At 43.4% G+C, this 25,545-nt stretch overlaps 3 protein-coding genes and 1 pseudogene across 6 annotated transcripts in view; 1 reads left to right on the top strand and 3 right to left on the bottom strand.

Annotated features, from left to right (window-relative positions):
* gtf2e1 (general transcription factor IIE, polypeptide 1, alpha) overlaps positions 1–4,268 on the bottom strand; it is a 19,286-nt gene extending 15,018 nt beyond the window's left edge. Inside the window, 1 exon segment of the mRNA XM_042079053.1 lies at positions 3,821–4,268. Coding sequence (XP_041934987.1) covers positions 3,821–4,268 — 448 coding nt within the window.
* Positions 4,233–10,877, top strand: rabl3 (RAB, member of RAS oncogene family-like 3). Of its 4 annotated transcripts, none has more exons than XM_042071167.1 (9): positions 4,233–4,365; positions 5,520–5,611; positions 5,942–6,071; positions 6,508–6,622; positions 7,259–7,409; positions 9,708–9,779; positions 9,943–9,981; positions 10,072–10,194; positions 10,255–10,325. In XM_042071167.1, the coding sequence occupies exons 1-8, from the start codon at positions 4,314–4,316 to the stop codon at positions 10,159–10,161; spliced, it is 741 nt and encodes a 246-aa protein (XP_041927101.1). In that variant the 5' UTR covers positions 4,233–4,313; the 3' UTR covers positions 10,162–10,194; positions 10,255–10,325. The 4 variants fall into 4 exon arrangements, with proteins under 4 accessions (XP_041927101.1, XP_041927103.1, XP_041927102.1 ...); XM_042071168.1 differs by lacking the exon at positions 4,233–4,365 and adding an exon at positions 5,211–5,282; XM_042071169.1 differs by lacking the exon at positions 10,072–10,194 and having other exon boundaries at positions 10,255–10,877.
* Positions 10,878–11,457: 580 nt separating this feature from the next.
* Positions 11,458–14,182, bottom strand: LOC121697501 (annotated as a pseudogene).
* A 1,770-nt stretch (positions 14,183–15,952) lies between these two features.
* On the bottom strand, positions 15,953–23,750 carry LOC121691166 (mast cell protease 1A-like). The gene is made up of 5 exons (XM_042071158.1): positions 23,616–23,750; positions 23,266–23,419; positions 22,229–22,391; positions 20,641–20,898; positions 15,953–16,425 (listed from the first exon to the last, which is right to left on the bottom strand). Exons 1-5 carry the CDS (start codon positions 23,653–23,655, stop codon positions 16,249–16,251), a joined length of 792 nt encoding a protein of 263 aa, XP_041927092.1. The 5' UTR covers positions 23,656–23,750; the 3' UTR covers positions 15,953–16,248.
* Between the last annotated feature and the right edge of the window lie 1,795 nt (positions 23,751–25,545).

Here is a 25,545-nt window from a genome sequence, read left to right as displayed (position 1 = left end):
AGGGACAGCTGGGGCTCGAGAATGCCCCCTTGATCAAAGTGAGGAATGAAAGAAAAAGTTTGAGAACCACTGATCTAGTTTGTTAACTACCACAGTCACGAGTTGGGTAGCGATAGTCTGTCATTTTTAAAAAAATGGGTCCCCAGAAAAAAAAAAATACACTGGCCTAGAGTATTGTGTGTGTTTGTGTGTGTGTGTGTGTGTGTGTGTGTGTGTGCACCATCCATGCGCGTGTGTGTGTGTGTGTGTGTGTGTGTGTGTGTGTGTGTGTGCGCGCGCACGTGTGTGGGTTGGCCTAGCGTAATTGAATAAGTGAGAGAGGAGAGAGAAACATGCAGAGGGAGAAACAGACAGAGAGAGAGAGACAGAGACCAAGAGAGAGAGAGAGAGAGAGACCAAGAGAGAGAGAGAGAGAAAGAGACCAAGAGAGAGAGAGAGAGAGAGAGAGAGAGAGAGAGATGTGTTTGTGTGCGTGTTAGGAACAGACAATATCATCAGCTGTCTACAGTGCAAGTGCCATGAAAACTGTTTTGTAATTGTGTGTGTGTTTTGAGTTAACTAAGCATTTACAGTTCCCCACATAAAACACACAGCTCCATCTCTGCTGTTTCAGGTCAGTCTCGTAGGAGCAGCCCAGCACACCACAATTACACATCAGAGTGCATACAAATGGCCTCTACTACACACACACACACACAAACACACACATACGGGAAAGCAGGCACAGACACATGCGTGTGCATAAAATGCAGAAACATGCGTGTGCATAACACACACACACACACACACACACACACACGTGAAAGCAGGCACAGAAAAAAACGTTTAGAAATAGTGTTCTGGATATAGATACCATTCCATCTCATACAGCACACTGATTCCCCACACGCCACACACCCCTCCCCTCTTTGCACTGGCCACTCCCGCCATTTGGGATTGTGTGTGTGTGTGTGTGTAACAGGCCACTCCCGCCATTTGGCAGGCCACACACACACTGGTGTTGCCAATTCTTGTACTAGCGCAAGTGGATAACACCAGGCAAACGCGAGCGTTACTATCAGGCAAACGCGAGTGGTTATTTTTGCCATAATTGAGCAGCCTTAATGCTCGCACACACCGCTTTCCAATACAGGCCCTAATCCTATCTTCCCAATACAGGCCCTAATCCTAGCTTCCCAATACAGGCCCTAATCCTAGCTTTCTAATCCAGGCCCTAACCCCTAGCTTCCCAATACAGGCCCTAATCCTATCTTTCTAATCCAGGCCCTAACCCCTTGCTTCCCAATACAGGCCCTAATCCTATCTTTCTAATCCAGGCCCTAACCCCTAGCTTTCCAATACAGGCCCTAACCCCTAACTTTCCAATACAGGCCCTAATCCTAGCTTTCTAATACAGGCTCTGACCCTAGCTTTCTATCCAGACACCCACTGATCCTTGACAGAGTGGACTCTGATGAAAACACAGAAGTGTGGAAACGTTGGTCGATTGTTATGCACCATAATCAAATCTAATTGAAAGCCATCTCTGTGTGTGCTGCGGTGATCCCCTGACCCCTGACAGACCACCAGACACAAATCAGCACTCCACTCCTGCTTTCAACTGGGAGTTTTTCTAGATGTGCTGGACAGGTGTAACGGCTCCATCTCTACCTGGCGCTATGGGCAGGTGTAACGGCTCCATCTCCACCTGGTGCTAGTCACCTGGTCAAGTGTAAGTGCTCCATCTCCACCTGGTGCTAGTCACCTGGACAGGTGTAGCGGCTCCATCTCCACCTGGCGCTAGTGAGCTGGCCTGATGGTGGGCTCTCTATTGTGCAGCTCGGCTGACTGAGCTCAGATTGAATAGAGGCGTCAGGCTGCAGTACGCACCAGTGCCTGCAGGGGACGGAGCCTTCAGCTCCCTTCAGTCTGCCCAGGAGCTGCTGATCCATTGGCATGCACTGCCCCCTACTGCTGGACAGCACTACTGCAGCAAGAGCACATCTTCATTTATTTAGAGCCAGTAACTGAGAGGATAACATTAATGAATCACCGTTTTAGCATCTGCTAATAATTTTAAACATAAACAAATGTGACGTCCTGCGCAATCGCTGACTGCATCTTTAAAGAATACATCACTGTATATATCGCTTTAACCTGAAGAGGATCCGGACAGATGGAGGTAGGCCTATACATTACACAGACCCCACCACACTGCTCCTCCTCAAGCCAATACGTTAGCCAAACACCACTAACACCATCCTCAAGAGCCTGCGCGTGCTGCCTCTGCAACAACGACTTGTTATGAGACTTGATATATGTTATGATATTATGGCCTCAAAAGTCTTTGAAGGCTAACACGCACCAAGTCTCATCCACAAACATACTTCCTGCAGTACTCCACCAAAGCCTCAAACATCCTTGAAGGGTTACTAACCTGCACTATTGTGTCAATACATTAACAGTGCACTGAAGGGTTACGAACATGCACTATTTTGTCAATACATTAACGGTGCGTTGACGGAAGCTTCCCTTCTCCAGCCCCTCCCAGGTGGTCTCATCCACAAACACGGGGTTCCTAGTGCCACCGCAGGGCGCACACTGGCTAAAACAGAACAGCCCAAAGCCACGCTCTTCAGGAGTCAGGGTCACAATAAGTGCATTGTTCACAGACAAAATGAGCTCGCTCAGTGCCCGCGCTCTTTAGAACACCCTCGGCTCAGTGCCTGCGCTCTTTAGAAAGCGCTCATGTACTGCACGGGCACTGTCGTGTGGTCCACATCGTTCCTGCTGGACATAAGCTGCCGGAGGTCTCAGATGACATCGGAGTGTGTAAGAGGCAGCAATGCCATATTTTTTATCAGCTCTCCACTTCAACAACAACACATTGCATTTATATAGCGATGTCCAAGGCACCCAAAGCACTTTTATGACCACTGTCAGTCAGGACCTCAGTTTAACGTCTCGTCCGACTGCATCTCCTGCAGCACAGTGTCCCTATGACTGGGGGTCATTCCATGTGAAAACAGCCAATATCGGGGAATAATGTACATGACACCTCTCAGATTTTGCTGCAAAGTGGTGAATATATGCCTTATGTTATCAAACAAAGGAATCTGAAGTTTCAGGTCAATATCTCAAACGGTTTGCCTGTGGCTGTGCCTGTGGTTTGGTAACATAAGGCATATATTCACCGCTTTTCAGCAAAATCTCAGAGGTGTCATGTACATGGGTGGCTGAGTTGGCGTGGAATGGGGTTTGATTGTGCACGCACACCTCGTCCACTACAGCAGCTGATGGGCTTCTCCATCACTTGGGCAGGCTGATGCTCTGGGTGCCACCACCAGCAAGCAGTCCATCTCATCCCACACACACACACGCTCATCACTCATTTCACCCCACACACACACTGGGCAGCCGTGGCCTACTGGTCAGCGCTTCGGACTTGGAACCGGAGGATTGCCGGTTCGAACCCCGACCAGTAGGAAGCGGCTGAAGTGCCCTTGAGCAAAGCACCTAACCCCTCACTGCTCACCGAGTGCCGCTGTTGTTGCAGGCAGCTCACTGCGCCGGGATTAGTGTGTGCTTCACCTCACTGTGTGTACACTATGTGCTGAGTGTGTTTCACTAATTCACGGATTGGGATAAATTCAGAGACCAAATTTCCCTCAAGGGATCAAAAGAGTATATATACTATACTATACTATACACACGCTCATCATTCATTTCACCACACACACACTCATCATTCTCTCCTTCTGCTCATCATGGTCATCGTTTAAGATGTAAGACAAACAACACACATCATGTCCATCTCTTGTGTTCCCCTCCCCTCTCTCACCTGTCATGGGATCGAACAGCTGGTTAGCCTCCAGGTCGGTGAACGTGCTGAGGCAACAAGGACACCTGAACGAGGCTCGGTTTGTGGAATCGCGCTCATCTGTCTCGATGCGTCGACGCATGTGGTCCAGTTTGTACTTCACCACGTTCACCAGCAGTCGGTAGTTGATGAAGTAGTAGTTGTGGCGTGTGGTCTTGCCGTCGGCAGCCGTCTCCACGCGTAGACGGCACTTAAGGAACTTGTCTGCCTTGAGGGTGTTGAGAATCGAGCGAAGCTGCTTGCGCTCGAACTTCAGCAGCTCCAGCATGTCCTCCTCGCGCACGCACGGGTTGCGGATGAGCACGTCCAGGGCCAGCGCGTGTTCTACGCCGTAGAAGCCGCGCACCACCTGCTGGGCGAGCCGCTTTAGCGCGGGGGGAACCTCGGTCAGCAGCCCCGGTTCCGACATCGCTCCGCGGGAGGGAAGAGACAGGCAGGCTGAAGATGATGTGGGATGGGACTGGTTCACTTAGCTGTCTCAGGAGAGAGAATACGTATGAAACCAGGTGTGTTCAAAACAAACCTGCAACAGGAAGATGGACAAAAAGTATTTAGTACGTTAGCTGACTAATGACTTACCGACAAATACCCTGTTAAAGTTATACGTCTGGGGCTATCAAAGCGTTAGCAAGTCACCCAAGGATTCACTAGTAACTTGTGTTATCAGTTAGTGACATGTTACTAAGGGAATTAGCTTGGAAGTTTCTTACGTTAGCAAGCTAGGTTACCCAGTCTATCCTTGGCAGAAATTGCCTGGATAACGGGGTTCTTGTAATACAAGAACCTTACATTTATTACAGAAATACCAAGACAGTCATTAACTTCTGATCACTTTAATTATAATTGATAATGGCTGGAAATGGACAGCAACAGGGCGACCATATTATAACGTTACACCGGTTGAAGCTAACATGGGTAACGATGGTTAGCTTAGAAAGCTCCCGCAAACAACACAAGACCTAGCAGCTACTTTTAAAACAAAAAAATTATGTATGCGCGTGTAGCGTCTTCTATGAGAACCGTCTACATACATTATACATGAAACAATGGTGAAATAACCTTTGGTTTGGATTAATTCCCAACTTCGATAGGATACTTTCCAACAACTCAGTTATTGCATGTGTACTCCGGAAGTGATTCTGGAGAAAACATACCTCACGTTACCTTAGAAAACGACCTCTGATTGGTTACCAATGTTAAAGCGAATTAAAACCTATGATGAAAACCAATGAAAACGGTCTACATTTTAGATTGATTATACCGTTGTACCAATCAATTTCTTGGACGTCAAACTGGGACGTTACTTAAACTTTGTTTTTAACCAATAAAACAATAGTAACTTCAATTCTTAACTTCCGTAATGCTGTTGCCAGAAAGATGGCATCCCTTGACAGAGTGAAGGTGTTGGTATTAGGAGATTCTGGTAAAAAACATGTTTATGCCTTGACCTATTCTATCTCTTTATTGGAATGTATTAAGTAATTCGTGTAAGTTGTACCCTGGAGTTTGTGAACAGTGAATCCAGTTTGCAGTCTGGTCATTTTAACGCACACGTCCACTGATAATGTGATGACTTGGAAGAGAAGCCAGTAACGTTAGTTTAGCAGCGACTTGCCAGGATATCAGCATCTGCCGTGTCTGTGTGTTGTTTGTTGTACAGGTGTTGGTAAGTCTTCGTTAGTCCACTTGCTGTGTCAGAACCAGGTTCTGGGCAATCCATCTTGGACTGTTGGCTGTTCTGTCGACGTAAGGGTAAGACATGTTACTTACTTTCACTCGATACACTTCTCTGCTTCTTCTATATGTTCACCAGTACTGTACAACATAAACTGACTTGGTGTAAAGCAGTGTTTCCCAGACAACTGAATTCCATTTGTGGTGGTTGGTTTGCAGAATTAACTTGAATGCAACAGTTTTTAACAAATTAGCACAGCATGGTTATGATGCTAACCAGATTTAAGCACAATTTAGTACAACCTGGAAAATCATTGTGTGGTGGTCAATGTTGATATTGTGGTGGGCCGCCACAAATAAGTCAATGTATGGGAAACACTGTAAAGATCCAGTATTGTTTTCACGAAGGTACACGACTACAGAGAAGGCACACCAGAGGAGAAGACGTACTACATTGAATTGTGGGATGTTGGAGGATCTGTGGGTAGCGCCAGCAGCGTGAAGAGCACTAGGGCAGTGTTCTACAACTCTGTCAACGGTATGCTGGATACTAGCAAAGCATTAATTGCAACAAACTGAACATGCATACAGTTTATGATGCTTTCATGGACAACAGGACACAATAAAAACCGTTACAAATGGTCCCTGACTTATCTTTACCAATGGCGCACACAGTGGTGTTGTCACACTGCTTTACATGTGGGTGTCATATACACTGGCTTAAATCAGGTGTGTGTGTGTGTGCGTGTGTGTGTGTGTGTGTGTGTGTGTGTGTGTGTGTGTGTGTGTTTCGGATTATATTCCTGTGTGTGTTTGTGCAAACATAGATTTCCTCACATGCTAACCTATACAGTCCAGTCTGTGTGTGGCTGTGTGTGTGCGTAGGTGCGTGTACAGTACTTGCATTTCGTACACCACTGAAGTGTAATGACCTCCTCTCTGGCTGTGTGTGTGTGTGTGTGTGTGTGTGGCAGGCATCATCCTGGTCCATGATCTGACCAATAAGAAGTCCTCTCAGAACCTGTACCGCTGGTCCCTCGAGGCCCTGAACAAAGACTCATCGCCCACTGGTGTCATCGTCTCCAACGGGTCAGCTCTGTGTGTGTGTGTGTGTGTGTGTGTGAGAGATAGATAGTGTCCAACAGGTGATGTGTGTGTGTGTGTGTGTGTGTGTGTGAGCGAGCGAGAGGGAGTCCATCGGGTGAAGTGTGTGTGTGTGTGTGTGTGTGCGCATGCAAAATTGCATGTGGGTGTTGATGTCATATTGCAGCTCACAGCCCCAGAGGGCTCCATAAATCCCAAAGAGCTGGGCCCACTTCATCACTTACGTTTAGTAGGGAGGCGCCATATCATATCATCCATGACACACCAGTAGCTCTCGCCATGTGATCCTGATTTGTTATACCGCACTTAGCATTACATAGAGTTACGAACACTTAGCATTATATAGAGTTATGAACACTTACAGTAGCATTACATAAGAGTTACAGACACGTAGCATCATATAGAGTTACGAACACTTGGCATTATATAGAGTAACGAACACTTACAGTAGCATTATATAAGAGTTACAGACACGTAGCATCATATAGAGTTACAAACACTTGGCATTACATAGAGTAGGGCGGAGTTCAGAGTTCAAGGAGGAGGAGTTTAGGACTGATGATGAGAGTTCCCAGTTAAAGAGATGATGACGTACAAGTTGCTGCTGTGTTTCCCCTGTAGGGACTATGATCGGGAGCAGTTTGCGGATAATCCGGTTCCCCTGCTGCTCATCGGTACCAAGTTTGACCAAATCCCCGAGAACAAGCGCAACGAGGTTCTGACCAGAACGGCCTTCCTGTCTGAGGACTTTAACGCCGAGGAGATCAACCTGGTGAGTAGGACTGCCATTACAGGGTGATGACCCTGGTGAGTAGGAGACTGGCATTACAGGGTGATGACCCTGGTGAGTAGGAGACTGGCATTACAGGGTGATGACCCTGGTGAGTGGGACTGTGGAGGCACCCCATGGGGGGTCTAGGCTAGTAGGTACTAAGGCTGCACGATTTGGGGAAAATGGGTACACGCAACACAGGTCTTACACTATCACAGAGTCTGTGCTGTTCTGGTATCAGGTCAACCACAGTGAGCATGACCCCTGCAGTGTCTGCTGCTGTACTGGTATCAGGTTGTTGCCATGTTGTTACCCATCTGGCCATAGCCTAGCCACAGGACCAGGAAGCGGTGTTGCCGTGGCATTACCATGGAAACAGTGCGGAGTCGCTAAACCTATAGCTATAGATAGATAGATAGATAGATAGATAGATAGATAGATAGATAGATAGATACTTTATTGATCCCCAAGGGGAAATTCAAGGTCTCAGTAGCATACAGACATAACACACAACATGAGACCATGTACAATAGAGACAGTAGAAGATAAGAAAACAAAACAACTAAATACTAAATATAATAATATAAATGAAATAAAAAAATCCAGTGTGCTTAAGGATGATGTTGACTATGCAAAGGCTTTTGCGATTTGAGCAGTGAATATGTGTCTCATGTAGCCTGACGAGCCAGACCCACATTAAAATGTAGGGTCTGGGCACTCACCATTCGCAGTGCTCAGTCCGAGGGGCGGGATAATCGGTTGTCTTTCAAATTCCCTCTGCACGCAATAGGACAGCGCGTCACACTGTTCGCCAACAGCAACATCCATCTTATTTGTTTTCAAGTAGCAGGGAATTCAAGCCAAACCGTTGCAACTCTGCCATCAATCATTATGTTAAGCCCGCCTAACGACTCTATACACGATTTGATTGGCCTGATAGAAGTTTAATTTTTCGAGCTCACAAGCCAACGGAGAGTTGCTAGACTAGCCCTGGCAGCAATTGTAATGTGCTGCCGCTAGGGTGCGTCTAGATTTCTAGGCTATGTCTCATAACCTGCAGATGGGATTTGAGCGGTGAATACGTGTCTCATGAGGTGTCTGTGGTGGTAACCTGCAGATCAGTTGCATGTGGGAGTTTAGTAGAGCACTGCTAGAGGATAGAGACAAGTCGAGCGGAACACACCAGAACACAACACACCAGAACAGTGTCTCATGAGTACCGCTATAGGACAGAGACAGGTCGAGTATAACACAACAGAACAGCGTCTCATGAGTACCACTATAGGACAGAGACAGGTCGAGTATAACACAACACAACACACCAGAACAGCGTCTCATGAATTCTGCTAGAGGACAGAGACGGGTCAAGCACAACACAACAGAACAGAACTGCATCTCATGAGTTCAGTGTGGGATTGTTACGTGTTGTTCCCAGCCTTGGTGGTTGCCTAGATATGACTTTCTATCTAACAGCTCCTGCGTTTGTGATATAATGGCACCAGGTAGATTTATAGGACCCTCCTGCAGACCTCAGTTGTGTCCAATCCATTAATCAACAAACAGTAAGATGCAAAGACCACCAGCAGAGGGAGCCAAAGTGTAGGCTGCTGCCATTATGTGGGTTTGGAACACGTAACAGTGATGTGCCACCAGCAGAGGGAGCCAGAGTGTAGGCTGCTGTCATTATGTGGGTTTGGAACACCTACAGTAACAGTGATGTGATCAGATGGCAGGCTGTCTGAGTTAGTGGACTTTAATAGTGCTAAACTCTCACATTTCACACATAACCATGATCATGCTTTATCATAAATAAACCCATCTCACATTTCACACATAACCATAATAGTCAAAGTCAAATGTATTTGTACAGGACATTATTATACATAATTGTCATTTAATGTGCTTCACACAAACAGAACATAGAACCTCGTAGACTTACGCTGAAGAGCTTGTTTCATAGAGAAGACAAAAGTTTAGTGTGAAGTTGAAACAGAGTGTGTCCTGTTCTCTGTGGAGGCAGAATGACAAGGTGTGTGTTTTGTGTGTGTGTGTGTGTATGTGTATGTGTGGTTGGTATGTGTGCATGGTGACTGTGTGTGTGTGTGGGGGTGGGGGTAGTGACATGGTGTGTGTGGTTGGTGACATGGTGTGTGTTGGGGGTGGGGGGACTTTCATAAAGTGAGTGGAGGTCACCTCAGGGTTCTCAAATGACTCCGATCCAACCCGTCATTCCAAATGACTCAGATCCAACACCACCCGTCATTCCAAAACCCACCTCTCTCTCTCTCTCTGCTACAGGACTGCACTAACCCACGCTACCTGGCAGCTGGCTCATCCAACGCAGTCAAGTTGAGTCGCTTCTTCGATAAGGTGACTAAATACTCTGACTCATATCTGAAACCACACACACACACACACACACACCTGAAGCCACAGCCATGGCCTGCAAAGAGAGGCGACATGGTGGTCATAAAAAGCATCACCAGTGCTATAGTAGCATAGAGCCTCATGATGATGTGTTTGACTCCCTCAGGTTATAGAGAAGAGATATTTTACTAAGGACCCAAGTCAGGTAAGTGTGTGCTATATTCTGCCCCTCTCAGTATACTCTTTCTCTCACACTCTTTCTCTCTCTCACTCTGTCATTCTCTCTCTCTCATAGCATCATTCAGATGAATGCACATTGCATTGGAAGCAAATTGCAGGCCTTTATGTGAAGCGTGCAGTACGAACATTGCCTCATGAAAATTAATTATGAATACTGAATTACTGACTCACTGAATGAGTGACTGAGTGAATCAAACCCATGCAGTTGTAAGGGAGTGATTCAAACTGTTTTCTCCAGCTCGCAGGTTTCACAGACCGAAAGCGCTTCAACTTCAAGAGTCTGCACTACGACTGAGCCTGACTGCAAGACCCCCCCCCCCCCCCCCCCCCCACACACACACACACACACAGGGGGCTGTGGTTTCCTCTACCGCTAGTTCAGCCATTGCCGTAAGCCCTTCTGTCATTTGCTCTCGTTTGGTCTCAGCTAGCCTCCTCATTTCTTGTACAGACAGCTCAAAACAAACTAAATAAAGCGTCTTAACACTTACACACTCTTACTTACACTCGCCTCGTGACCCGTGAAGTTCACAGGACTGGATTCATCGATATTCAGTTTCCCTTTGATGGCTGTTTACCATAACCTATAATGTACCGTTTGCTACATTAGCAAACATAATGTATTTCTGTGGGTGTTTTAAGCCCCCAACGTGGTCTTCCAGGCAGCGCTGCATGAAAGGCACTAGGGTTAGGCAAGGGTTAGGCAAGGGTTATGCAAGGGTTAGGCAAGGGTTAGGTGCCTTGAAGTCGACGGTGGGGGTTTAAAACACCACCGGGCATTTCTGTGTGTGTTTCTGATTCTATTCCTGTTTCATCTGAAGCACAGTAAAGAAAAATACAGCAGACTGCTCCAAACCATGATATGAGCTTTATTGGCTCTTTATTTGGGTTATGTCATATTGTGTATATTTAGATATAATGATATACATAATACAATATATTTGCATAAGGATGGAGAGATCCATATGGAAATACAGCATTAAAAAAAGAGAACTCCACTGCTTCATACAGACAGACAAGGATACAAGGAAGTTTATTGTCACATGCATATAGTTACTGGAAGAAATGCAGTGAAATTATGTCTGGTGTCAGCCTATTTGTGCATTTTAGGCGGGGGGGGGGCAATTCCAGACAGGAATTGGTTCCAGAGAATAGATGTTTATTGGAGAGATGACGCAAAGCTACAATGAGAACACCAAGCTACCGTAATTAATCAGATACCCTTTACCTCATGTTTAATGGAATAAGACAGTATATGTATCACAATAGCATAATTTATTTAAATGTGTACAGTACATAGGGCTAGTTTTTTTTCATTGCCCATGACTTTCTTAAGTAGCAAAGAGTGTGTATCTGCAGACAGGTAAACATCTTTGATTATTACATGCAAACGTGTGGTTTGTCTGTCTTCTGAATAGTATGCCTTTAACTGAGTTCCTGTCTACAGAGCGTCCTTCACACCGAGAACCTCTTTGATCCAGGGCAGGAAATGAGGAACTCTTGTGTAGACTTCTGGGTATTCTCTGTTATCACACGGCTTATAGGTGTAGGTGGTCAGCCCGTACAGGACCTTGGCCAACCAACTAACCAATAAAACCGTAACGGTGGTATGATGAACAGCATGCATCAAAATCACTGCAAATAACTAACTGATCAGTCAGAAATGGGTGCTGACTTACCTGACAGACTCCTTCTCTGCCATCAGAGACACTGCAGGTCATCTGGTCCTGGTCATAATACTCCTTCCATATCTTTGTACAATTCGCTGCTTTGTCCAGTCTGACTTTAGCCTCATACAGGACGCTCTCCTCTCCCCTCCCGGGGCCCCTCTTCCCCCACCCAGCCACCTCACACTTCGCCCCTGCAGAGATCTTCCCATATGTCTTAGGGAGCTCCAACACCTTCACAAACTTGTTCAGCGTTGCCTTGGTCTTCAGTTGAGGAGTGAACAGTATACAACAGTATCCTTAAAGGACAACTCTGGTTTAATGGGTGGTTACATGGATCTGTTTATGGATGATAATGAGTAAACATTCATTGGGGAGCAAATAGGCGTTACTCTGAGTAGCTTTGAGTAAGAGCGGAATAAGAATGTACAACAAAATAGCATTTAGTGGTAGCCTTGGGGGCAAGGTCGCTAAGTCAGTAAATCGCTTCTTTATGCCACTGGCAAGTCTTAAAATAACAGATACTGTGGGGTCCCTGCAGACAAACCAGAAGTGTACAGAAAAGGTATGTCACAGAAACTACTGTCAATGGACGCAACATTTGGTAAAACTTTGTAAACTGTAATCATCAAGATTAGAACAAAAAAAGGTTTGAAATACTTCACTTTATGTGTACAACACTGATATGATATCCATGGTATTTATCATAAAAAAAGTAATTTATCTGATAGCATGATGTCAGTGTTATTCATATTGTGAAAGAGGTGATTCACCTTCAGCAGCATGATATCGTGTTTGTAATTCCTGGAGTCGTTATTTAAAAGCTTCTTCTTGGGGTATTTTGGGTGAGGGATGAACTCAGAGATGCCAATGTGCTGTTGGCTCTTCTGCTTACTGATGTCGTGGGCACCCAGCACTACGTCGTCTAGGTGATCACTAAGCCATGCACACAACAACCAATATGATTACAGAGTCCAATGTGGGTTGATCATTTTAGGGCAAACCCTAGAGCAATCCTAGCCTGGAAAATCCAGACCCTGATAATCTAGAAAGATTAAGGGTCTGGCAAAGAACAATGTAATGGCCCAACTCGAGGGGCGGCAACAAGCATGCATTTAAAAATCTCACTGCACGCAATTGGATAACACTAGACCATGTTTACTCTGAATTAATTCGGACTTCGATGCAATTGGATAACACTACGACCAATGTGTACTGTCCTCCAACGTTGCAGCGCTGTCTTCATCAGTTTAGCTGGTTTCCTGGAATGTTGGGGTAAAAGTAACGTGCATCATTGCTCTTTGCCAGATTGTCTCGCAGAGACAATTCCATTGTGCTCTCGCGAGAACTCTGGATTTCCACGGTAGAGCAATCCAATATGGGTCACTACACTACAAACTTTTCTTAGTACTATTGTCAATGGCCTAAAACACACATAAACCGCAAGTCTATGCAAGGACCCAACACCCACTGTGTCAGATCTACCCCCCCCCCCCCCATCCTCAAATGCATCTTTTCACTGAGCCCCTCAGCCTCTAATCCCCTCATCATCAGCACTCCTGCAGATACGCACACACACACACACACCCATACTTACTACCACCCCCTTCCTGTAAACCAACCTTGAGTTTCTAGAAAGGTGCTTTATAAAACTAATATATTATTATTATTATTATTATTATTATTTGTGTTCTGTTATTGAAGAAAAAGGGTCAGCCAAGTCCATCCTCAAAACTCGTGTTTATAGGAAAGTGTATCCTAATTTTCTTAAGATAATCTCATTAAAATGTATGAAGTTTATAGCGTAAGTGAATAGTTTTATTTCTTTGGTTTCAATATGCATGGTTTTATAGCTTTCTATTGTATTACTTTACACATCTAATTGTTTTAATTTATTTTGGAAATGTATTACTTTTACTGTCTTTATGACAGTTCAACACTACTACTACCACTAATAATAATAATAATAATAATAATAATAATAATCATATTATAGAAATAGACACACACGCACACACAAGCACAGTCGCACCTGGGATTATAACAGTGTGCAGCAGTCAGTACGAAGTCCTCTCTGATCAGCACTCCTCCACACCCGTGGTGTCTCCGTGTCTGCAGTGAGGCCATGTAGGGAGTGGGGATTGGCCTTACGACCCCCAAAGATGCCACTCTGCACACCACCTGGTAATCCACAATCATCCATCAGTCCCACAGTATATCATTCATACACATGTTGTTGCTGAATTTTGTGGTATATTGAACAGGCTAAATGTACAAATGATTGATAAAACATATGAAAAGCTTGGTTCCAAAACGCTATATCTCCATTTTTAAGAACATTGAAAAGTCATGTTATTTAATTGTGTATTTCAGGTAATATCAATACAATTGCAATATATATAAAGAAACTTGTACTTTCCCCATATTGAATCATCTTACCTGAGAGGGAGAGGTGAGAGAGAAGGAGAAACACCAACATTCTTCACTGCCGAACAAAACTGTCTGTATTGTATTGATTAGTCTGACACACACACCACGCATCTCACCTAGTTATACTATAGACAGTTAACCACAGACAGACACACACACACACACACTTCTCACCTTGTTAAGTCTTTCCCATCATTCTTTTTACGATCTCTTATGGGGACCACAGACCAGCTACATACAGCAGTGTCTTATGGGGACCATAGACCAGCTACAGCAGTGGTTTTTGTGTTTGTTGATGATTAAAAACAAAGATATGCGCAATGTATGATTTCAATACGTGTTATTTGCTATTGTGGAACTATTTTTTCAGATAACTCACAACGGCGTATAAACTTCCGCTCAATATTTGAGTCTGAAGCATTAGCACACTCCCAACCACTTGATGGCAACAACCACTTTGCCGTAAAAGGAAGCTGTTCGGAACTCGGTGTCTAGTGCATAGACAGTAAAAAAAGGTCTCCGGGACAGTCACAGTCGAGCGAAAAGACTACAACCAAATGTAAACAGCCCCCCTTTCCGTTTCTGGTAGCGCAGTAATATCAACGAGCAATGAGTCTTCCAACAGAAATCAATGGGATTTTACAAAATGGCAAATAAAACACGTCGAAAACTGTATTTCGCTACGTTACTTGTTTTGGAACATTAACGAACATCACTAACCACTCAGTTGCACAGTTTTGAAAACGAACGTCAAGGGTTGTTTGACATGTTTGTGCATGCCTGTAGCCAGCCATTCTGAAGCAGTCAAAGGCAATTCTAAACGAGTCAAAAAGTCGAGACAGGACCCATCGTCATGTCCACCACTCTAGTTCATCCAAAACAAACCAGAAAAGGGACTCACAGTACTAAATACCGGAATTATCCTTTAAGGTACTGTTTGTGGTCCTGGGGTGACAATGGGCTTTCAAAAAGAAAATCCGAACTTCAGTCACATTCACAGCAAACCTGAAACGGCACATTGAACTGAAGCACCCAGCTAGCCTTTCAAGGTATGTTCAGATCCTTGACCCTAATCCCATTAACTGTGTTCTATATGGGCTCTGGTAATAATTTTGAAAAATAATAACTCGCAGCAACATATGAAAAAAAGAACTATGAACTAGTTCATTTTTTGGAACTGTGAACTTAGTTCAACATTTTGAATATTGAACTATGAACTGAACTAGTTCATTTAAAAATTTGTGAACTGAACTTTGAACTAGTTCACGTAGAAAGTGAACTTTCCCAACACTGGCTGCGAGACAGGGGAAGGGTAATCTGTTCTAAACCAACACACGTCAGAGCCCACTCATTCATAAATAGTATGATTTCCCACTTTCCTCAATCAGGACCAATGGAGTGCGTTGATTGATATCACAGGCCTCTCGCTGCCAGGAGTCGATCGGGATGGTTACCATCTTACATCCAAAAATTCGTAGGCATGGAGACGTTCGTGTGTAATCTGGTGTGTTGTTCATTAATAGAAACATACAAAACACAGTTTTGGTGCCCCATGTGCAGTCCTTTCACTTTCACACACACACACACACACCACATTCATCTTCATCCCTCCACCAATCTCACTCTCACAGACAATGTGAAGTGTTGTCATCTAGTTAGCATCATGACTGGACTTGTGGCTACTCTGTCTGCCATTGACGACTCTGTATACCTTGCCCTGTGTAACTGGGAAGCACTGGAGCCTTTGCTACATTAGCAAACATAATGCATCTCTATGTATGATTTGGGTGGTGTTTCTGTTTCATCTGAAGTGCAGTAAAGAAACATGCAGCAGACTGCTTCAGACTCTGAGTGCTTTATTGACTTGGTTCATTTCCTCATTCATATGGTTCATGTATTATTGCATGTCATGCTGAAGGCTGGAGAGCTGATGTGCTATGTCATACTGACAGGAAAGAACAGATATCAGCACAAATTACCTCCAGAACAAACTGCTATATGACAAAAGAAGTTAATAGAAAAAGAAACAAATAATACAAATTGATAGTTGTTTTCCAGTCATATCAAGTGTTCTAGGACTCTAGCTATTTACTGTAATGTTATTTCATTCAATCATATGACACCTGATGGAACCCTCAATCCTGAGCATCATTCACATCAAGAACATTTTCAATCCAGGGCAGGAAGTGGGGCACTCTCGTGTAGACTTCTGGGTATTCTGGGGTATCGCACGGTGCACCTGTGTAGGCTGTCAGCCCGTACAGGACCTTGGACTTGCCCTTTCCACAGATGAGAGGACCTCCAGAATCACCCTGGCAACAAACAGAACAATCAGAAGGCAGTGCTCTCTGATACATTCTTTGACCTGTTCTAATTATAAGGAAGAGTGAGAACATGGAGAACTCTTATCTAAGTTATTGTGGTAGCTGATTAGGCGGTAGCAGGTGGGAAGGCTGTTTGGATTTGCACCCATTTACAAGAACAAACAATGACAAATAGAACACAAGAAGTATTGGAAAGTATCCAGAAATGGCCTGTAAAATCATCCTTGGTCGGAAGTACTCAGTGCCTCTTTCTACTCTTGGACTGTGCACACTAACAGAGAGGTGTACTCAATTGTGTCTGGGCTTTGCCAAAACGCTGCTAACGGTTTTTGTGAAATGAGTTCACTAGAAAATATTGCCAGAAGTTTGCCAATATAGGCCACTAGAGGCAAAGTTTTAGCAAAGTTTTGGCAACTATAGACCTCTGAAGTTCGTCTGCAAAAAAAGCTGCCATCTTTGCCCAAATAAGGAGATCCGGTAACTTGAGATTTTTTTTTCTATGGGAAAATAAACTAGATGTACCACAAAGCGGTACAAAATATGACCGCCGCCCAGTCCAGCACATTTTTTCCACAAAAATAAGTCACGCTGAAAGGCATATATGATTCTAACTGTCTCACTGAATTGCATTATGCACACTCAATTCTCACTGGGATCTGCTAGACAACAAGTACCAAAACATGATCAGTTCATAGATTTCACATGTAAAATACATTTTATACAACCCCACCCCCATCTTGCCTGTTCATAATTCTGAGAAATATGTGCATGTGTGCGTGTACATGTTTATGTTTACGTGTGTGTGGGTGGGGGTGTGTGTGTGTGTGTGTGCGTGCATGTGCTTGTGTGTGTGCCTGTGTATGTGCCTGTGTGCATGTGCATGCATGCGTACACGCTACTGTGTGAGTATGTGTCATACGTATGATTACTGTGAATGTATGTGTGTGTGTGTGTGCATCTGTTTATACACATGTGTGCATATGGAATAGGTTAACATGACCCCTGGAGGCAAACATACGCAAAAAAATGGTCATCCTAGGCCCTATGGTTCTCAAGATATTCACAGAAAACTCTGTTGGTGTCCACTAAATGTACACATAAATTAATTTATTGTATGGCCCCCCATGAACGAAAGTCCATGAAACTTGGCATGCATTTGGAGGGTGTCATAATGATCCTACACTTTCAATTTTGTGCAGTTTTGACCATGTCAGCCAGAGATATTGTGATTAAAACACCTTATTTTTTGCTTTTTAATTTTTAACTAGGTGGCGCTATACATGAAATAAGTGGTAATGGGATGGATTGACATGGCCCCTTAAGACCAACATACAAAAAAAAGGTGGTCCTCCTAGGCCCTACGGTTCTCGAGATATTCACAGAAAACTGTGTCCGGCCACCTACAGGCCAGTTGGTGTACAGTAACATAAATTAATTTATTGTATGGCCCCCCCATGAACGGAATTCCACGAAACTTGGCGTGCATTCAAAGGGTGTTGTAATGATCCTACACTTCCAATTTCGTGCAGTTTTGACCATGTTAGGTCACAGATACCTGCGATTACAACACCTCATTTTTACTTTTTTGTTTTTAACTAGGTGGCGCTATACATGAAATGAGTGGTTATGGAATGGTTTGCCATGGCCCCTTAAGATCAACATACAAAAAAAAGGTGGTCCTCCTAAACCCTACTCGAGACAATGTCGGCATACCTGGATGATCTATACGACATTGGAGCGCAAATCGTGACGGGATTTCTTTGCAGGGCGAGGGCTTTTAGAGACCGCCAGAATCCGCTGATATACCCGGACGATATTCTCTATGAAGATATAGATTGTCAGCCAAGGGAATTTGCTATCTTTGTCAGCTGATTTAGGCAGACGTCTCTAATGTCACCCGTCGTAGCAATGCCCTTACGTGGACAATTAATGTATTCCATCGGTGATACTGAACATCTGAGCAAGAATAGCTATAACTATAAACCTACTATTCTAAATAATGTTTTTGTATTTCATTTTCACCTGCTGCCATGTGCGTTTGGCAATGGTGTTGCATTTGAAATTTTCACAGGATTAGGCATACACTAAATCAGACATAAACATTCAATTATCCTTATTAATCTATATGCCCACTTCTGAATTGTTTTGCATCTGTAGGCCTTTTTCTGAACTCAAAATGGGCAATTTAATTATTTCAACTCATTTCAGACATTCCGCAAGCTATTAATCCTCCGTAACACATATTTGAAGAACATGTGGAAATTAAACTTTACTTTTATGCATTTAGGCTACCCAATCAGCAATACGTTGCCAACAGCCTTGCCTTTGTTTGCTGCCGACGTATTTGATTTTTGTCGTAGAGTGAATTTTCATTTCTCGTAACTTGTCACAATAATTGTGCATTCCTCGTCCGTAAAATAAGGTGATCGCGTCATCATTGAAAGTGGTGACTTGCGCTGCAACCCGCCCCTTTTATGAGAATGCACACAAACTCCAGTTAGGTTAACCCCGGTTCAACAAATCAACTTCTTAATCAGTGTCATAGTTTATGACAAGGTTTTGTCAACCCCGGTTTAACAAAGTAACCCTGGGTTACATCTGGGTAGGTTAAGCTCCCTTCGTAGTACAGGCCCCTGAGGTCTATGAGAAGTTACATATACTGTACATATGTATATGTAACTCGGGTTTACCCATCTGGGGCCTACAGTAATCTCCCTAGATGGCCTGAATATGAAGTATATATATAAATAAATGAAGTATATATATATATATATATATATATATATATATGAAGAGATCAGATGCAAAACCGTCTAAACATCCTCAATCAAAAATGAGATAACAATGGTTATCGTCGACAAGAAAATGCTCTCCACACAAAGTATACATTAATCAAATAATTTAGCTTCAAAACCCGCTAAGTACCACTCTCTTCCTTAAGACGGAGTATTAGAAAAAACAATTTTTTGCCATGGCGAGATAAACTCGACATGTTGACTTTAAAATTGACATGTCGACATTAAACTCGACATTTCGAGAATAAAGTTGAAATATCATATCTACTTTAATCTCGACATTAAACTCGAAATACAGTTTAAACATAGCCTACAGTTTAAGCTATGCAGCCTACACTACCACACAATATGTGCCATGAATAATAAGCCTACTTAATAATAGATGTTATTTCAGATAGATTGCTAGATTGCAGATATTCAGATATTGCAGATATTCAGATAGCGTCTTCTATTAACTCATTGCCGTCATCATGAAGCGCTGTATCTCGCGGTTATACCATGCACTATTATATAGCTAGAATAATACATGTTTCCAATGATATAATGTTTCTATAGTAGCTACAAAATGTTATTTCACTCTGTTTTACGTGGGTAAGGCCACTGCACATCCAAATAACTGCCTTTCATGACCCACAGGCCGTCATTCTCCATAGGATAACACGGAACTCATTTTTCTAAAACTTTAAAGCCTATAAGCTCTTTTGATCCCGTGAGGAAATATGTGTGCATTTACTTAGAATGGGGTTGCCTGGTCGGGAGGACAGCTTCATTCGTCCCTCCATAGACATTCAGCATAGGCTGTTTTGCATCCATTACAAACAAACATGCAATGTGAAAGTCTAGGATTGGGGAGAGCACTTAGTATACCTAGTCTAGTGCATAAGCATGAAGTTGAACCTTTAGATGAAAAACACTCTTTAATAATAGGCCTACAATAAATAAATAAACCACTAATGACGTTTACTTTTGACCATCGCATTTATCGCCTGCAACTTCTTGATAACAGGAAAGTATTTGGCTGAGCAACGGAGGTTAATATGTTCTATGTTTTATCCACATGATGTAAGCCTATGTCTATGTCTAATAATTGTTGCACTCGAAGAAAACTGCAATGTTTCATTCGTCCTCCCTTTCAATCGTCTCGAGCGGTCGTTCTCTCTCCAAACTAACTTTATTCTCAAAATGTTGAGTTTAATGTCGACACGTTGATATTTCAACTTTATTCTCGAAATGTCAAGTTTAATCTCGTCAAGGAAAAACATTTTTTTTTCTTCATGTGTGTCCCTAATACTCTGTCGTACTTCCTGGTCTGAAATATCGATTTGTAGGCAAAAACAAACCTACGCTCATTTAAAAGAAAAGTGGTCAGACGGATTTAGAGGATATTTATACTTATATGTCATATTACCTGACAGACTCCATCTTTTCCATCTGATTTGCTGCAGGTCATCTGGAAGGGGTTAAAGCACTTCTTCCATGCCTTTTTGCATTTCTTGACATCGTCCAGCGTGACTGTAGATTCATACAGGACACTCTCTGTTCCTTGTCCAGGGACTCTGACCCCCCACCCAGCTACCTCACACATCGCACCTTGTGGGATCTTCTCAGTATTCCTAGGGAGCTCCAGCACCTTCACAGCCTCGTTCAGCTGAGCATTGGTCTTCAGCTGAGGAGTATACAGTACACAGACAGTATGTTTACATGACACTTGAAAAAATCTTTGATTTGTGATGGTCCGACTGAAACCGGACAAAATCAAAGTTCTTGTATTGTTGGAATAACACGTAAGGGATAACGGCCGCCGAGGTGTCCTGTCATACGGAGTTAATGGACGAGGGTGAGAGGCGAAGAACTCCGCCCAAGCAGACTCCAATAGCCTGGAGATTCCAGCTACTGGTAATCTAGAAAGATTAATATAAGGGTCTGGCCACGAATAATGTAATGGCGCAATGGCACCAAGTATGCATTTGAAAATCTCACTGCACGCAAATGGAAAACACAATACGACCAACGTTTACTGACTGATTCCAGACTTTGAGGCAATTGGATAACACTACAACTGTCATCTGTTTAGATCGCCTCTGGCCCGCCTATATCAGATACACCGATGTGATTGGCTCCCCGTAATACAAGTGGCAAAAGTAACATGCATCATTACCGTATTTTCCAGACTATAAATCACACTTTTTTTCATAGTTTGGCTGGTCCTGCGACTCAGTTGCAACACATATTTATATATATGGTTTTTTCCTCTTCATGACACATTTTTTGACTGGTGCAACTTATACTCTGGTGCGACTTATAGTCCGGAAAATACGGTACTCATTGCCAGAGTGTCTCGCAGAGACAATTCAAAGTGTACTCTTGCAAGAGTTTGGAGACTCTAATTAGAGGATGGCCTTGGCCAATTTTATACATATATGAACCTACATCCCCAAATATTTTACACAAGTAATGTCAACTATTTATATGTTACACTGATTTGGCAAAGTGTGCTTGTTTGCAAGCTAATTTAGCTAATATGAAATATTTTGGCGTTTGGGGGGAAAATCACCACTTAGTGGAGTAATATTAGATTAGATTAGATTAGATTACATTAGATTCAATGCGGCCAAGTATACTTGCATGTACAAGGAATTTGTTCTCTGCATTTTACCCATCCGGGGGTAGTGTACAACAGATCCACACACACACAGTGTACACCCATTCAAACACACACACACACACACACACACACCCTCAAAGCAGTGAGCACACGCTGATACAGAGTCAGCGACCATATTTGAGCCCATCAGCTCTATCTAGCATGTCAGTGGGGTTTCTCATACGAGAGGAACTAATTCACATCAAAAGGGTGATGTTCGATCCAATGTTATTCATAATAGAAAAAGAAGTGCAGTAAGTCATCGGTGTGATGTATCGTGTCGAGGTTAACATTCAACAGATATCAGGCCATGATGTCAGTGTTACTTCTCATATGGAAGAAAGTGATTCACCTTCAGCAGCATGATGTCGTGTTCTCGAGTCCTGGGGTCAGTATTGGGAAGCTTTTCTTCAGGGTAGTTTGGGTGAGGGATGTAGACACAGATACCAATGTGCTGTTGATGTGTGTACTCCTTCTTACTGATGTTGTGGGCTCCCAGCACTACTGTTAATGGCCTAAAACACAGAGAAAACATCTGATGTGCTACATGCTACTGTAACGGTATCCAGCTGGTATGTAGCTGTGCAGTATGTACTGTACGTTATGGTAAACCTCTCTCCCAGCGACCTCAAGAGACGTGCTAGTAAGAGATGTTTTAGCTCCCTTGCCAGTGTGTCTGCAGTAACTAACTTCAATAGGACACAAGAGACACTATGTGTCACCATACTTGCAGTACACTGCCCCCCCCCCCTCTCCCCTACATACACAGCACATTGTCTCATGAGGAAGCTTCTCCAACACACATATTGCACACTGCCCTCTCCCCACACAGCACACTATCTCCCCTGTCATCCCCCAACACACACACCAAGACCCCTGGCAGTTGGGTTAGCCCCTTGAGCCATGGATCTGCCCAAGGTTTCTTCCTTGGTAAGGGAGTTTTTCCTTGCCCCTGTTGCTCTTGGGTGCTCCTTGTTGGTGCCCCCCCCCGATTCCAATCCTCCTCCACCTTTCTTATGCAACCCTTGCCACTTAATCTACTAAACCCCTCTTCTACTGCACTTTTTACCCCCCCTCCCCCCACTTTGCACAAATAGGCTGACACCAGGCATAATTTCATTGCATTTCTTACTTCCAGTAACTATATGCATGTGACAATAAACTTCCTTGTATCCTTGTATCCTAGGACACAAGAGACACTATGTGTGGTTCATTAATACATGAAAACACATTTTTGGTACCCCATGTGCCTTCCTTTTATACACACACACACACACACACACACACACACACACACACACAGACAGACAGACAGACAGACAGACAGACAGACACACACACACACACACACACACACACACACACACAGACACACAAGCATGGTCAAACCTGTAATTAAGACAGTGTGCAGCAGTCAGTACAAAGTCCTTGCTGATCAGCACCCCTCCACATACGTGTTGTCCTCCATTCTGCAGTGAGGCCATGTAGGGTCTGGAGTGGGGCTTGGCCATACGACCACCAAAGATGCCACTCTGCACAGCACCTGATAGTTCACAATCATTCACAGATCATCAGCATTATGCCAGTACATATCATTTCCATGTTAGATCAAATGATAATTCATTCACAACTATTACCTTACCTGAGATTAATATGAGATCAAATTATAATGAACTCACAACTATAACCTTACCTGAGATTAATATGAGATCAAATGATAATTAGTTCACGACTATTACCTGAGAATGAGAGATGAGAGAGAAGTAGAAGCAACAGCATTCTTCACCGCTGAGAAAGACTCACACACACTACGCATGGCACCCAACAGACACACACTAAACCACTCAATCAACCTCCCCACCCACACGCATTGTCACCTTGCTAAATCTTTCCTCTCAGCTTTGTACCACCCCCTCCCCCCTGTTTTATTTCAGTCTTACACACACACACACACACACACACACAGGAAACTGCTGTGGGGGGACAAACTTTGCAGATGAGTAGGGTAGTGTTCATATGGCCCAGCAGCACCAGTGAGCGGTAATAAGACCACAGCACAAACTGGACTTACTTCTTCTCATATCGTAGCAATGCATTTAGCATAGTGTAAATATGTTAGAAGTTAGCATAGATTCTGTGTGTCTGATACAAGTAGCATATCTGTGTGTCTGATACAAGTAGCATATCTGTGTGTCTGACACAATTAGCATATCTGTATCCGACACAAGTTAGCATAGCATCTGTGTGTCTGATAAAGTAGCATAGTGTCTGTGTGTCTGATACAAGTAGCATAGTATCTGTGTGTCTGTCAGAAGTTGTTGCGAGTTAAAATACCTGCAGATATGAGACAAGAGATGGGCTGTTGTAGCTTTCTGAGTGTGTGTGTGTTTCAGTTTGTGTCAAAATAGCAGCAAGACCATCCTGCCATCTTAATTTTCCTCATTTTATCTTGCCACTAATGGTGCAAAACGTCACTGATCGATCAGAAGATGACGTGAATCAATACATTGGAATATGTATAGTGTGTTACATGATCAAATTGATCTTACTATGTCAAAATGTCTGATCTTATATACACCAATTGAAGCAATATGAATTTGCAAAAAAAGTCATTTGTTGTGTAATTATTCCATATTTATTGTAGTCAATATCAGGACGTTTCATTTGAGACCAATATATAATGCTTCAAAACAAATGGGTTTATATGCAGTAAGCCTTTTATCATTAATATGCATTTTGGTCCTGACTTCCTGGACTCAAAATCAGCAAAAATCAGACCCGGGCATTGAATCAGTTGATTTTGTGTGTGCGTGCGTATGTGTGTGTGATAGTGCCCAACGGGTGTGGTGTGGTTTTGTGCGATATTGTCCAACAGGTGAGGTGTGTGTGTGTGTAATAGATAATAATAATAATAATAATAATAATAATAATATATATTTATCATTAATATTTATTTATAGCACTTTTCAAGCATTGAGCACAAAGTGCTTACAGACAAACATGAAGAGCATTTTTTTCTATGCACAAAGTGCAACAAAAGTGCAACACACAAGACCCAAACAAACAAATAACAAAAATGCCTAACGGAGCGGCGTAATCGCCAGCGTACCCGTCACACGTGAAACATACAACATGTGAAACATTCAAGACGGATAACAAACAAACAAACAAAAACAAATGATAAAATAAATAATTAATACACTTTAAAAAGAAAACTCATGTTAACTTAGTCCAGTTGGTTGCATCTTAAACATCATTCCAAGGGCAATGATGAAGGCGCACAGCTGTGTCCAACCCAGAGGATTTAACGTTTTCCTGGCAGTCTGGAGAGCACTGGAAGCAATGAACAGTCTGAGGTCGTAGGTGATCCTACAGATCAGCAACTCGGTGAACATTGACAGCGACCGTTTGTTGTTCAGTGAGATCGCTGTCGTCAGAGTTCTTCAAATGTCCTTAACGTTAACGTTAGCCTACTCAATCCAGACTCCAGGCAGCAGAGCATGGCAGCTCGCAGGTCAATCCAGTGGTCGCGGCAACGGAGAAATCCCTTTCCGAAGCGCAGCGCCATTCACGGATGAAGTAGCCTACACCAGAGGCCCAGGACAAAAGCCAACGCCAACGTTAGCCATGGCTAGGTCCTCAGCCCAATGGACTTTAACGTTAAGTTAA

This window comes from Alosa sapidissima, chromosome 2 (genome assembly GCF_018492685.1).
Source record: "Alosa sapidissima isolate fAloSap1 chromosome 2, fAloSap1.pri, whole genome shotgun sequence".
In the NCBI taxonomy this organism is placed as follows: domain Eukaryota; kingdom Metazoa; phylum Chordata; class Actinopteri; order Clupeiformes; family Clupeidae; genus Alosa; species Alosa sapidissima.
Note: the sequence above shows the minus strand (reverse complement) of the source record. Positions and strands in the feature narration are given on the sequence as shown.

What these genes read in the sequence shown, in the direction of transcription:
- rabl3 (XM_042071167.1), top strand. Translation starts at nt 4,314, where the DNA reads ATGGGACTGGTTCACTTAGCTGTCTCAGGAGAGAGAATACGTATGAAA. An exon ending in GGTGTCATCGTCTCCAACGG is followed by an intron (nt 6,623 to 7,258) that starts GTCAGCTCTGTG and finishes TTTCCCCTGTAG; the next exon opens with GGACTATGATCGGGAGCAGT. An exon ending in TGAGTCGCTTCTTCGATAAG is followed by an intron (nt 9,780 to 9,942) that starts GTGACTAAATAC and finishes TGACTCCCTCAG; the next exon opens with GTTATAGAGAAGAGATATTT.
- LOC121691166 (XM_042071158.1), bottom strand. Translation starts at nt 23,655, where the DNA reads ATGCTGTTGCTTCTACTTCTCTCTCATCTCTCATTCTCAG. An exon ending in CTCTCATCTCTCATTCTCAG is followed by an intron (nt 23,420 to 23,615) that starts GTAATAGTCGTG and finishes GTGAACTATCAG; the next exon opens with GTGCTGTGCAGAGTGGCATC. An exon ending in GCACACTGTCTTAATTACAG is followed by an intron (nt 22,392 to 23,265) that starts GTTTGACCATGC and finishes TCTGTGTTTTAG; the next exon opens with GCCATTAACAGTAGTGCTGG.